We start from the raw sequence: 12,413 nt of genomic DNA on the forward strand, positions 1-12,413 counted from the left end.
TTTTTTTTTGGTTTTTCTCCGGTACCGGGAACCGAACTCACGACCTTGCGCTTGCCAGGCAGGCGCTTTTGCCGCTGAGCTAAATCCCCAGCCCCTATCATTTTTCTTTATCCCACAATTATACATAATAGCTTCAGAATAACTATAATGCACACATACAAAATTTTCTAAAAATTTTCTGAAAGCAGTTCAAGATTTTTTTTTTCACAGTTTCATTAGAATATAAAGTCAAGTTGTGGTCTAATGTTATTTGAAATTATTGGTGTGGCTGTCATTTTGTCAACTCAATAGTGTTAAGTTGATTTGTTTTATTTTGACTCTTAGGGATTGATTCTTGAAATGCTGTTTTCTACTACTGCAAAAATGTATCTTGGTGATCACTCTGTGTCTGCATTTGAAGCCATTTTCCATTCTTTTATACCTACACATGGCTCGCCTTTGGGCATCTGTACCAAAGTTTATTCAACCAGTCTCAACAGTCCTGCTTTTCCCTCTCACAGATCGTGTTACCACTGCGTACCATAGTTGTACAGTACGCATTTGCACACTTCTTTGCTGGACTATTTTTGGGATAGATTCCTAGACAGAGGTTTGCTAGCTCAGAGAGTAGTACGTAGGCGATTTTACTACATGTTACCAAATTTTCTCCTCACAGGGGATGTTCCATCTCACATCCCCACTAGCAGTGTGTGGGAATTCCTGTCTTGAGCTTTGCTGAACTCTCTGTAGAAAGGGCCGTTGTTGGCTGTTTACGTATCGTAGATACTAAGACTGGGATTTACGTTGCAAATGTTTTCTCCCAACTTGTTATTTATCTTTTTACTTTACTTTTGGGATTTATCTCTTTCAAGATTACCGAGGAATTAACCCATTCTTCTAATATGCATGTAGACTCAAATCCTCAATCCATGGAGCATTCACTCTGGTTTGCAGCAAGAAGAATGGGTCTATTACATCATTTCCTGTATGAAGGTTCATTAGTTATCACAATACGACGTTTAAAATGGTCATCACAATACTACTTTTAAAATGGTCATCTCCTGTGCACTGATTTGGAATGCTCCTTTTTATTTTTACTAAATTGCCACATCCAGTTGGACCTATCTCTGCACTTTTATTCTGTCTCGTTGATCTTCTTTCTATCCAGGCACTAACACCACTTTGTCTCTGTTGTAGAGACATTGTAACATGCTTAGAAATCGTGTAAGGGTTACATCATCTGGCTCTTCATGAATCTGTTCTCTTTCAGTTATTTCCTGTAGTTTTTGCACTTTCCCCTCCAAATATACTTAAAAAATAGTAAGTTTAATTCTAGAGAAAAATGTATTGGTAATTTCACTTTAGGAGAACACCTCTCTAAATAACCAGAGACACAACTTTGAGATCTGTGTCAGGATTTCCAAACCTGGACAAGGACAACTTCCAAATCTCTCAGCCCCCCTGGTTAACTCAGCTATTAGTTACAGAACACACACTGCAGCCAGCACCCCACTGGGAGCCTCCCCCCTCCCTCCTAGCCACACCTGTCCCCGGTCCCCTGGGTCCGCTGCCTCTCTTTTAGATGCTGTACAGACCCTGCACCGCAGTGTGAGTCGGGAGCTACAAGTATCTGCACTCTGCTCTTCCTGCCGCTCACCACCCTCACAAGAGGCTTAAAAGAAATCCGTGCACCGTCAAGGCATCCTCCACAGTATCTGTGACCAGCGGGGGATTCATTTCTGCCCTCAATCTTGTCTACAGGAGGAGTTAATTCCTCTTCTCCCTTCCTGCCTTCAAATCAAGGAAGCACCTCCCTCACCTTCCTCCCGAAGCAAAGTTGGTCTCCATTCATGTTTTACGTTCCTTTCCAGTTTTGAGCAGGAAAGGCGCGCCCTAGAGCCTGAAGCTGTGTCAGCCTGTCTGTACTGGAACAGTAGCCTCTTGAGAGAGAATGAAATTGAGACTTAATTAAGATGTTTTCTAGACAGCGTTTTTTTGTGACTAGCGCGGTCTCGAGGCATTCTAAGTATTACCCGGTTTTAATTACAGTGAAATTTTAAATTATGTATTATATCCTGAAGTTTTCTCTTAACACCTACCTATAAAAGAGTATCAAAGATTTTAGACTTTAATGTTATTCTTCCCTCTGTGTCAAAAAATTGCTTCCTATAAATGGTGCTGGATTTTTCTTTTCCCAGAATTAAAAAGTTAGTCACCAAAAAACCTTTGGCTTTGATCGTAAAGGTTATGATATGGGAGGGTTAGTTTTAGAAGGAGAAATTTTTTTTTTAAAACACCAGAGTTAAGACGTTGAGTGCTAACAGGCAGCACAGGAAATTCCTGTAAGAGAAATGGGTTTGCTCACGCTTTCAGCTAAACCCAACCACAAACCTTTTCTTGTCAAGGAGGTTTTACCAGAGGGGGCTGTAGAAGCGTCGACTGCCGGGCACTTCCTTCTAGGGAGCCGGGTAGTTCGTTTGAATTTCCTGGTATGAGATTGGATTTCCCAAAGTCAGGGTCAGTTGCAGCACATCCCAGGTCTCCTTCTGCTCTGCGGGTATAACTCATGTTCTCCAAGCCGTGTGAGGGTGACGGCTCTCACGTCTCCGCCAGGCATCTCTCTGGCTAGGAAGAAATGTAGCAGAACTCTCTGAAAAAGCCCCTTCCCCATGGTGCTCATCAGACACAAGGGCCGGCATCACTGACGTAGGGACTTCAAGCCAGCTTCCTCTTTTTTTATGTCTTAAGAACGGGAAAGAAAGGTAAGACAGCAGCACATTTTTTCGCTTGCTTTCCTAACTCAAAAATATAAATTGAGACAAGAGCTGAAGTAATTTTCAAAGTGAGTTGTTAGCACAAATATTGCTCATGAAACCTTTGGGAATAACCAATGTGCTATCCAACTGGCAACATTTGTTATCTTCATATGTGGAGCCCTTCCTTTTAAAAGAAATATGTGTATGTATACACAGGATAGCTAGGATAATTGTACTACTAATATCTGTTGGTTTAATGAAAGGAACTGTTAATGTGTAATTGTTTGATCAACCTTACATATCTATATCTGGTTATCTGTGCAATCTTTTTGAAGGTAACATTATGTAATATAACAACCATTGTTAATATCCTATCACCTTGTTTTGAAATTCTGTATCATTTTAATTGTTCTCTATGCTGTTTTGCTTATGTATCTGTTTTTGTTATTTTGTTTTTTTTCTTTTCTCTTTAAAATAAAAAACAAAATTTATGTGTATATATAAGGACAGCTGGAATAGGTGTATTGCTGATGTCTGTGGCTTATTGAAAGGAACGGCCAATGCTTAAAATTTTCTTATTTCTTGACCAATTTTGCACGCTTGAATCTGGTAATCAGAGTGACTGATCTGAAAACAACAATATGTAGTATAGGAACCATTGTTGAACTCCTACCATCTTGTATGGTGAAGCTCCACATCATTTCCAATTTTTTTTTTTTATTACTTGTTACTGTCTGATTGTTTGATCAGTCTTATATTCTTACGTCTGGTGGACTGAGCAACTTCATTGAAGATAAACACTATGTAATGTGGCAACCACTGTAAATGTCTATCATTTTGTTTTGAGGTCATGTATCATTTTTGTGCTTTGATTTTGTCTTCATTGTTGTTTTGTTGTTTAATCTTTAAAATAAAAAAAGGTGAGTATAAACTTAATTTTCTATAGTGCTCTTATGGGGCGGGTTAAAAGTAGACGGTTTCAGGTGTCTGCCAAGTCCACGTGAGCGCCTAGACTTGACATAGTATCTCTGGCATCAAGCTACAGTGTTTTCTGTCATTTCTCAACGTGGGGTCTCAGGCTCCCACAAACCCTGTGAGAATTATAGTATCAGCTCACACCTCATCCCATCTCCTTTTATGTATGTTTTAGACTTGTTCTAACAGTGAGGTTTCTCTTTCTAGGACCCAGAATTGCCTTATTTGTGACTTTCCTCTCTCTTCCCATCAAAGGCTTTAATCAGTGAAAACTGTAGTTTTCTTCCCAAATGTAGTAGACTTGACTGACTGCAGGGAGAGAAAAGAAACTGGGTTCCCTGAAAGCACATCTGGAAAAGGCTTTGAGGAACGAATTCTCAGAGTCATCCTGTTGGCTGTCCTCTCCTTTGGTGACCTCCACCATGTGGCAGCAGTGAAACCAGAAGCTTTGAGAGGCTGTGGATCTGGACGTGACCCCCTCTGGTAGCAAGAAGCAAGGCTGCGGTTGACCTGCATCATGGTCCCGCTGCTCCCAGCCGCGAGAAAGGAGGCTGTCCACTGGTAAGTGAGGACAATGCGCCTCACCCCAGCATCTGCGGATGGTGAAGAGTCATTCCACGCCCCTTGTCTGTCATTTCCCTTCTGTGAGCAGAGCTCCCAGCTGGGTTTGGTTCAGGCTGTCCAAAGCCCCCACGTTGGTTCCTTGGGACTCCTGGTCACCCTGTGGCGGCGGTGGGTTGAAAGGCATCACTTGGACATTAGCGGACCTCGAAGAGGTGGACGCTGAGAAGCACCCGGGGAGTAAGCGGGGCTCCAGAATGCGCTTGTCCTCTTGCTGGCCAGTGGCCAACAGTGATGACAACAGCTGCCTGAACCCAACTCAGCCCACCCCACTCTGCTGAGCGACAGGCTGCCCTCGTGCACCCTAGTGACGGTCTTGACACTGTTACCAAGCAGGTCCTCTGCTCTCCTTGGGACTGATTGAATAAGTCCTGGGGCAGCGCATGAATATGCAACTGTAACTAGTAATTCTGTTGGTGTCTATCATCGAAACAATTACAAAACAAAACAAAACAGCAAGAACACTGTCCCAGAGGGAACGCTGCCCCTGGATCTCACATCACGCACTGCGACGCCTGTCATCTCCAGGTTGCGGTGGGGTCTCCTGAGGGCCGTGTGTCGTGGTACCCAGTTTACTGCAGGCTCGGGCATTCGGGTGTGGACTCGCAGAGTGGTACAGCCGGGCATCGTAGAGTCACCTACTCCCGTGGCTCACAAGTCAGGGGAGTCTGTTATTGTTGTTGTTGTTAAAGTAAAAGATTTCTTGTGTAACCCCCAGAAATTCTAATGCTCTGCCTAGGTCTAAGCTGGAGAGACTGCCAATAGAGCCCAAATCCGCTGATTTTGCAGCTGAAACTAAAGCCCCCAGAGAATGCAAGTGGTTCACCTGGAGTCACACAGTGGCTGTAATAGACAGATATGCATTTGTTCTGACTTCTCCCCAAGTGTTTCTCACATATTCAGCCAACAAAATTGATTTTTATTTTGCATCAGGCGTTCATGTGACTTTGGAAACAAAATCCCTGTGCTTTCAGAGCTCCAATCTGGTAGGAGAACGAGACTGGGTTACCAGGGTCCCAGGGCAGTGAAAAAGATTCTAACAAGAGGCTCCTGGCTCCTCTGCCCCCTGGTATGGCTCCTGTGGAGGGAGGCAGGGCCCCCCGGAGGGCAGACTCAGTGTCCGCAGGCATGGAGCCTCCATCCCCACCCAGGAAGGGGTTCTGGGATGAGATATTTTCACACGGGTGATGGTGCATGCCTGTCACGTTCCGCCTGAGCTGGCTCAGCCCTGCTCTTTAGCAGCTGCGTCTGGAGCTGGAGACAAGGACGTGGTTCTGTGGCAGCTCTGGGGTGCAGGGGCATGGTGAGGGGGGACCCCTCTTTAAAGGCTGTTGCTCAGCCTGCCTCATTCTTGGCTGCAGTCTTGGTAAGAAGACCCCACTGTTACCAAGGGATAAAAGGACACAGTGACCCTGGTCCTATGCCCACTGTTGCCCCGGCATCCCCCCACCCACCACTCGAGCCTCCGAGCTGCCAGGTGCAGATGTCCTGAACTCCAGCCCTGCCTCGGGCAGCCTGGACCTGGTCCTGCCTCTGCTCAAAGATCAGCCTCTGTGCAGGACCTGGAGAATGGGTCTCTCCACCCACTGTGACCCAGCGTGCTCTCTGTGACCTGATCCCTCCCCGGGGCCCTGCTCCTCCCCCTCTGGCTCCCTGTGGCCACACTGGGCGGACCTGTGTGGTCTGCTCGCGCCTGGCCCTCTGAGTTCCAGTGCTCACGTGCAGCGGCCCCTCCAGACCCTGAGCGCTCCCTGCTTGGCGGTCTCTGCTCCGCTTCTGCGTGGGCTCCTCACAGTCACCTTCCCACGGCCTGACCCACGCCTCGAGGCTGCTGCTCCACAGAGGAACTCACCCGTCCCTTCCTCCAGGGCACCTGAGCCCCAGCTGTGACGTCCCTCTGGCCGCTGTCACTCTGACCCCTCTCCGAGTCCCATTCTGGCCCCTAGTGCCCTGGGAATGCTCCAGGCAGGTCCCCAGGACACCTTCAGCTCATGGCTTCTGTGAAAGACACTGATTATTTGTCATGGTGCAGGCTGAGCCCAAGGGACACCCATGCCGGCAGCGCTGCACCCCGACCACGCCACCAGCCTCAGTCTACAGCTATGCAGGCCACACGCTGCTCCCGCCTCTGGACATGCTGGGGACACGGTGTGTGAGGGCTGGGGAGGGGCTGCTGATGAAGCATCCATAAGGCCAGAGGAGCCAAGCGCTTCTCTCTGAGAAAGGGAGTGGTACCCCGAGAGAAAGGCCCTGTGGAGGTTGGGTGGGGCGGGAGGCCCTGGCCATGAAGGTCCGGGAGGGTCCGGGCGGACAGAAGGGTGTGTGCGGAGGAGGGCGGGAGCCAGACACAGGCAGAGCGAGAGGGAGGAAGATGGGCCACAGGGAAGGGCAGATACAGAGAGAGAGGCGCAGGAGAGAGACAGAGAAAGGCGAGGGACACAGAATCAGAGAGAGGGAGACAGAGAGAGGGGGATGCTGTGGCTTTCCCAGAAAGTGGGGGTGCTGTGGGGAGAATTTTAAAAGGAGCTTTTTGAGTGACCATATGATACTTAATGGAACTCCTCTCCCCTTCCCTGTGCTCCCCTCTCTCCCTTCTCTCCCCCTCCCCTCTCCTCTGTGCTCCTCACCTTTATTTGCTTTTCTGTTAAACCCCACGTTCTCCATTGCATGCAGCATGGTTGCTGATCTTCCTGTTAGGTGGACAAGGTCTGTCCCCTTGGCCAGCCTTTAGCCATGCCCCTGGGTGCCGTCTCCTCACCTGGCCTCACCCAGGCACTGGAACCTTTGGTCTACACAGCAGGTCTGACAGACTCCCGCTGGTTGTTCCCACCCTTGGGACCTGGTTTTCCTGCCTTCATGTGGTAGGGCGAGCAAGGGTGCCTGGCCCTGGGTGTCCCTCCGTGACAGCCCTTACGCCTGGGCCTGCTGCCTTGGTGGGAGGGGTTGAATCTGATGTCTTGGCTCTTGGCCAGGGTCTAGACCGAAGTTTTCCTCCCTCACCCCTCTAACAATGCTGAAAACTGTGGACTCCACAGCGCAGTGGGCCCTTGGGAACAGGGTCTGCATCAGCCCCACCTCCCTTCCTGCCTGAGACACCATGGGAGTGTTTGGGGGGGTTTCAGCCAGAGTTCAGGGAACTCACTTTAGTCCTATAAACTCAAGAGCATCAGAGGCTGTTTATACGACACTGGTCATAACTCTCTGAAATACAGACAAAACCGTCCTATTTTCTGCTCAACTTTTATGTTTTATTTTCTGCACAAACAAAATTAAGCAATAATCAAATATTACCCACACCATATCCTTATCTTGAATTGCTTATGGGGTGTTAAAAGTCCCATAGCATGCACAATAGACATTGTGAAATGGGAAGAAATTGTTCAAAAGGATAAAGGAACTAGGATGGGGGAAAGGGGAAAGGAAGGAAGGGAAAAGGAAAAAAAATACAAGATAGTTATATTACTAGTGTCGTTTAGTCACTGAAAAGGAAGGTTTCCTCTAATATCATTTGGAGAAGCTTTTATGCCCATATCTTGTACTCTGATAAACTACTTTGAAGATAACAATACTCAATCATTAGCTATTGTTATTCTCCTATTACTGTGTTATGAAATTTTGTTTTATTTTTTTTCCATAAAAAAACCTCCTACAGTAAAGGGGACAAGGTACAGTGGACACAGCTCAGACCCCACCCTGGGGACCTTAGAGGTGGTGGGGACGTGTGGGACCCCCTTCCCTCTGCTCTCCTTGCCCAGCGGGGACAAACAACCCCTGCAAGCAGCCATCGCACACCACCCAGGGGGCCCCTGTGAGCTGTGAGGACAAGGCCATCTCTGTATACCTTGGGCCATCTTTGCGGGAAAATGTAAACTTCACTTTTCCCAGCTTACTGGTGGAAACACGCAGTAGATGAGAATGCTACAAGAGAAAGCAAAGGAATTCTGTGCACGGGAAACAACCTCAGAAGACCTCCCTGCCCCTGGGGTGGTGGAGGTCACGGATCCTGGGGTTGGGGTGCCCCCTTTTCTGGGGGTGCAGGCAGCGGCTCACAGGAAGAGCCGCGCCCACTGCCTGAGATGCTCCGAAGCCCTGGGCTTGCGGTGCCCCTCTGGGTGGGACCTGCCCCGTCAAAGCTTCCTGTGTGGCTTGCACTTGGGTCACAGGCTCAGATTCCCCATTTCCCATTTCAGAAATGACGAGCACGCCCGGGAGAGGGCTCAGACCAGTCATGTCCTCCACGCTGGCGACAGAGTGAAGCCGCTGAGGTGATGAGTGGCCAGCGAGGACCATGCTCCCTTGGGGCTGGCTGTTTCTTTGGCTTCTGGGCACACAGAGGATTGCAGGCTTGAGCACGGCAGGTAGGAGTCTCACTTCTCCCTCTCACACTCGGGGCCTGTGGTGAAAGCCCAAAGTGACAGGTGATCTGACAGATAAGCAGCGTGACATATTTGTACAGGGCACTTCCTTCCTACCGTTAGCCGGGGAGGAGGAGGAGGCCGATCGCTTGAACTGCCTTCAGCTAACACCGGGTGAAGGAGGGCCCGGTCCGCACAGCGATGTCTGTGGGGCCCTGGAAGAGGACCTGGAACACTCGAGAAGCCAGGTCCTGGCCTTGCTGCAGCCACCTGGCAGGGGGTTGGGACGTGTGTGCATCCCTGCACGACAGACTTAGTGCAGCAGACAGACACACACGCAGTTCTCCACGATGCGCTGTGCTCCTCGTGCACACGAGCTTGTGTTCCCTCTGCTGATGTGGTTGCGTGTTGCTTGTTATTGTGGTTTTCAGAGTGTCCCACAAAGAACCTCCTCTGGACGTATTCCCCAGGGAGGGAAGAGGAGTTTGTCTTGTTTTGTGATGTGTTGGAGCCACAGAGACCACGTTTCTCCCACGGAAGTCAACACAGCCCAACCCAGGTCCCCGGAGCCCTGCCCTGCAGCGGTAGCGAGGACCTCAGCGGTGTCCAGTGGTACCTACAACGTGGGGACACGGGTCCCCTTGAGGAGATTGCTGGCGGCCACCCTCACATCACTCAGATCAAGAGTGTGCTTCACTTCAGTGCCCCAGAGATGGCGGAGGCTGGGACATACGTTTGTAGAGCCAGGATTAGGTCTGTCCCAGATGCTCCTATCGGCAAGCATCCCAAATTCTCGACTCTCACGGTGAATGCCTGTGTTCACAGGACTCGTGTCTCTCCTAGGCGTGCCCCGGATGTGGATGTGGCTTACTGTCTCAAGACCGTGCTGGAGGTGAGGCCTCATACCGTGGCCCCTTGCAATGCCTCTGCACCCCATAAGCAATACCTGCTTCTCGGAACCGTCGGCGCCATTCACTGCCCTGGTCTCAGCTGTCGAGAAGACGCACACAGGGCGGAGGTGACCTGGTACCAGGTACGGACGAGTTCTCTGAGATCCTGGCAGGAGCGCTCTTCCTTGTGGTGACATCTCCCACAGAGCTTTGCGGAAGTGTGGGTTTGAGGCTCTGAATCAGAGCTATCCACGGGTCCCAGGGCCTGTGCAGGGACCTCATGTCGCAAATGGTCTTGGCCCCATGTCTTAGGATTACTAGAGTCATCTTTCCAGTCAATACCAGAAAGATTTCCAGCCTTCATGTGTATCTGTGACGCATAGGGTAAGGTGTAAGGTTCCTGATGTGGGCTGCTGCAGGGGCCCAGGTGAGCTCACCTAACTGCCCCAGGAGCAGGGGCTTTGCCAGGGGTCGGGCACCCTAAGAAGACATCTCCAAGGGTTTGGGAAAGAAACAGGAGACAAACCGGGTGTGGTGGCACACACCTGTAATCCCAGCACTCGAGAGGCTGAGGCAGGAGAATCACTGAGAGTTTGAGGCCAGTCTGGGCTAGATAGTGAGACCCTGATTCAAAAAAAAAAAAAAAGATAGAGAGAGAAAGAGGAAGAAAGAAAGAAAGAAAGAAAGAAAAGAAAAAAAAAGAAAAGAAAGAAAGAAAGAAAGAAAAAGAGGGAGGAGGGGAAGCATCTTTGCCAGATGTCCCATCTGGACTAATTGGCCTCCACGATGCCTGTAACTGTTAGAAGTCCAGTCTTTGTTTTTAGAAGTCCAATCTTTTGCCTTAAAAAATCATGCAAAATTTTGAATTTGACTTTGTAGTATATGTGTTTGCTAATATAGAAATATCACCTGGAATTGCCACTGGTGGAAGTCAAACATGTGGGCCACGTGGCTTGTTGTTTTATGCACCTTGAAACTCAACAGGGAGAGATTCTTGGGGCACAGTCACATGGTGCAAGATGATGCCAGCTCACTCGATTCTTTGTTTTGGAGTTTTGAGACAAGATCTCACTCTGTTACTCAGACTGTCCTTCAGCTCACTTTGTAGCCTGGGCTGGCCTTGCACTCACAGCGATCCCCCTGCCTCAGCCTCCTGAGTGCTGGGATTACTGGCTCACTTGATTCTTGTGACTGGACTGAGAGGCAGACAGATGTTATCATACTTGTTACTGAAGAGAGGGCAAATAATGTGACATCTGACCTCACATTTGTGTTTCAGAGTGATGGAAGGAATGATCGCCACAAAGGGATTCTAATTTTAATAACAAACTAATATCTTCAACTTTAAAAAATGTGGTCACTGAGAAATGCCAGCCATTCTGCGTGGTGTTTTCAGTTCTCTTGCAAAGAATGAAACTTTGCTTTGTTTAGAGTGTTGCCCCTGCGATGTCAGCTGTCTCACTGTCCCAGTGGCTGTTCCTGGGACAGTGAGGTGGCCTCTGCCCCAGGGATTTCACAGGGTCATGCGTGTGCATGGTCGACACCGTGCACCGGGCCGACTGCTGTTGGCGTCTGAGTCGGGTGTGACTGGGTCACACAGCAGCCCAGCTCTTGGCGCTGAACCCTGGGCCACAAGACAGCCGTGGGGAGGCTTTCATGCTTCTCTGGGCCTTTGACAGCAAATGTCATCGGGTGTTCCATGCTGCGCGGCCACCGTCCTAACAGAGGGAGCAATGGTGGCTGTTGCCAGTTCCTTCCTTTTCCTTAATTTTAAAAAAAGTTCCATGTTTTTTATTAGTACATGTTGGCCGCACAGTCTACTGCGTTTCACTCTGGCACATGTGTCCACGCACAAGACACACTCTCACCACCCCACCACCCCTCACCCGATTGCCCTCCTAGCTCCACATGGTTTTGGAGGGGTGGGGGTGCTCAGTGTGTGTAATTATTTGGATCACATTCACGCTCCCTATTGTACCTGCCCGCAGAGTTGGGCAGGTCCTGCTTCAGCTTACGCTTCATAAAGTGCATGCACTTTATGAAGTGCACACTCAGGTCTCGAGTGTGTGCACACTCAAACATGTGCCTGTGTGTGCTGCACACAGTGGCCAGGCAGTCACAGGCCTCAGGGCAGTGGCACTGCACTGGTGGTGAGGGCGTCGGGCAGGACAGAGCCCACCTCGGGTCGGACCCTGCAGCCACCTCTGAGCAGACACAGCTGTGCTGCCCGGGTGGGCATGGACAGTGACACGTGGGAGAGTCACACGAGGCAGAGGTACGCAGTGTCCCACCGAATCTGAATACTTTTCACAGACACAAGAGCTTAGGCTCGGAGATTTTTTCTTTTATGGAAAAAAATAACAAAATTTCATAACAAAATCAGACAAATAACAAGCTAGTACACCATGTGACATCTTCAAAGTAGTTACTCAGAGACAAAAAAACATTTTCTCCTATGAGGAAAATACACAATGGCAGGAAACTTTTCCTTTCCATGACCTCAGAGAAACTAGTAGTATAAGTGAAATGGATTAGCATTTATATCAAAATATTTCAATACAGAGGAACAGGTAACTCGGAGAATTATTTGATCTTCTTTTTAAAAATTTATTTTCAACCTCTTTATATTAGTGTTTTATTTTTATTATGTTTTAATGAGCAAATCGTAATTGTCCACATTGCTGGTGTACAACATGGTGTATTGATATGTGCGTGTACTGTGGAACTTTTAAGTCAGGCTAGTTGATATATGCCTGGCATTGCTTACTTACATCCTTTTTTAAAATAGGATATTTGTAACTGCTCTCTCAGTTATGGTGAAATAAGCTGTACATTAC

The 12,413-nt window shown here is 48.7% G+C and overlaps 1 protein-coding gene across 3 annotated transcripts in view; it reads left to right on the plus strand.

Moving 5' to 3' along the window:
- Nucleotides 1-3,792: 3,792 nt before the first annotated feature.
- The window catches only part of Il18rap (interleukin 18 receptor accessory protein), a 28,754-nt gene continuing 20,133 nt past the window's right edge, over nucleotides 3,793-12,413 (plus strand). The window contains exons 1-4 of one of the 3 annotated variants that reach the window (XM_005400772.2): nucleotides 3,793-4,271; nucleotides 8,522-8,689; nucleotides 9,118-9,439; nucleotides 9,530-9,719. In XM_005400772.2, the coding sequence (XP_005400829.1) occupies nucleotides 8,620-8,689; nucleotides 9,118-9,439; nucleotides 9,530-9,719 (582 nt within the window). In that variant the 5' untranslated portion in view covers nucleotides 3,793-4,271; nucleotides 8,522-8,619. Of the gene's footprint in view, nucleotides 4,272-7,956; nucleotides 8,690-9,117; nucleotides 9,720-12,413 lie in introns of those variants that run through there. The other 2 variants (XM_013522677.1, XM_005400771.2) reach the window with 2 other exon arrangements.

The sequence above is a fragment of the Chinchilla lanigera genome, unplaced genomic scaffold (assembly GCF_000276665.1).
Source record: "Chinchilla lanigera isolate Chin_1 unplaced genomic scaffold, ChiLan1.0 scaffold00069, whole genome shotgun sequence".
Lineage (NCBI taxonomy): Eukaryota > Metazoa > Chordata > Mammalia > Rodentia > Chinchillidae > Chinchilla > Chinchilla lanigera.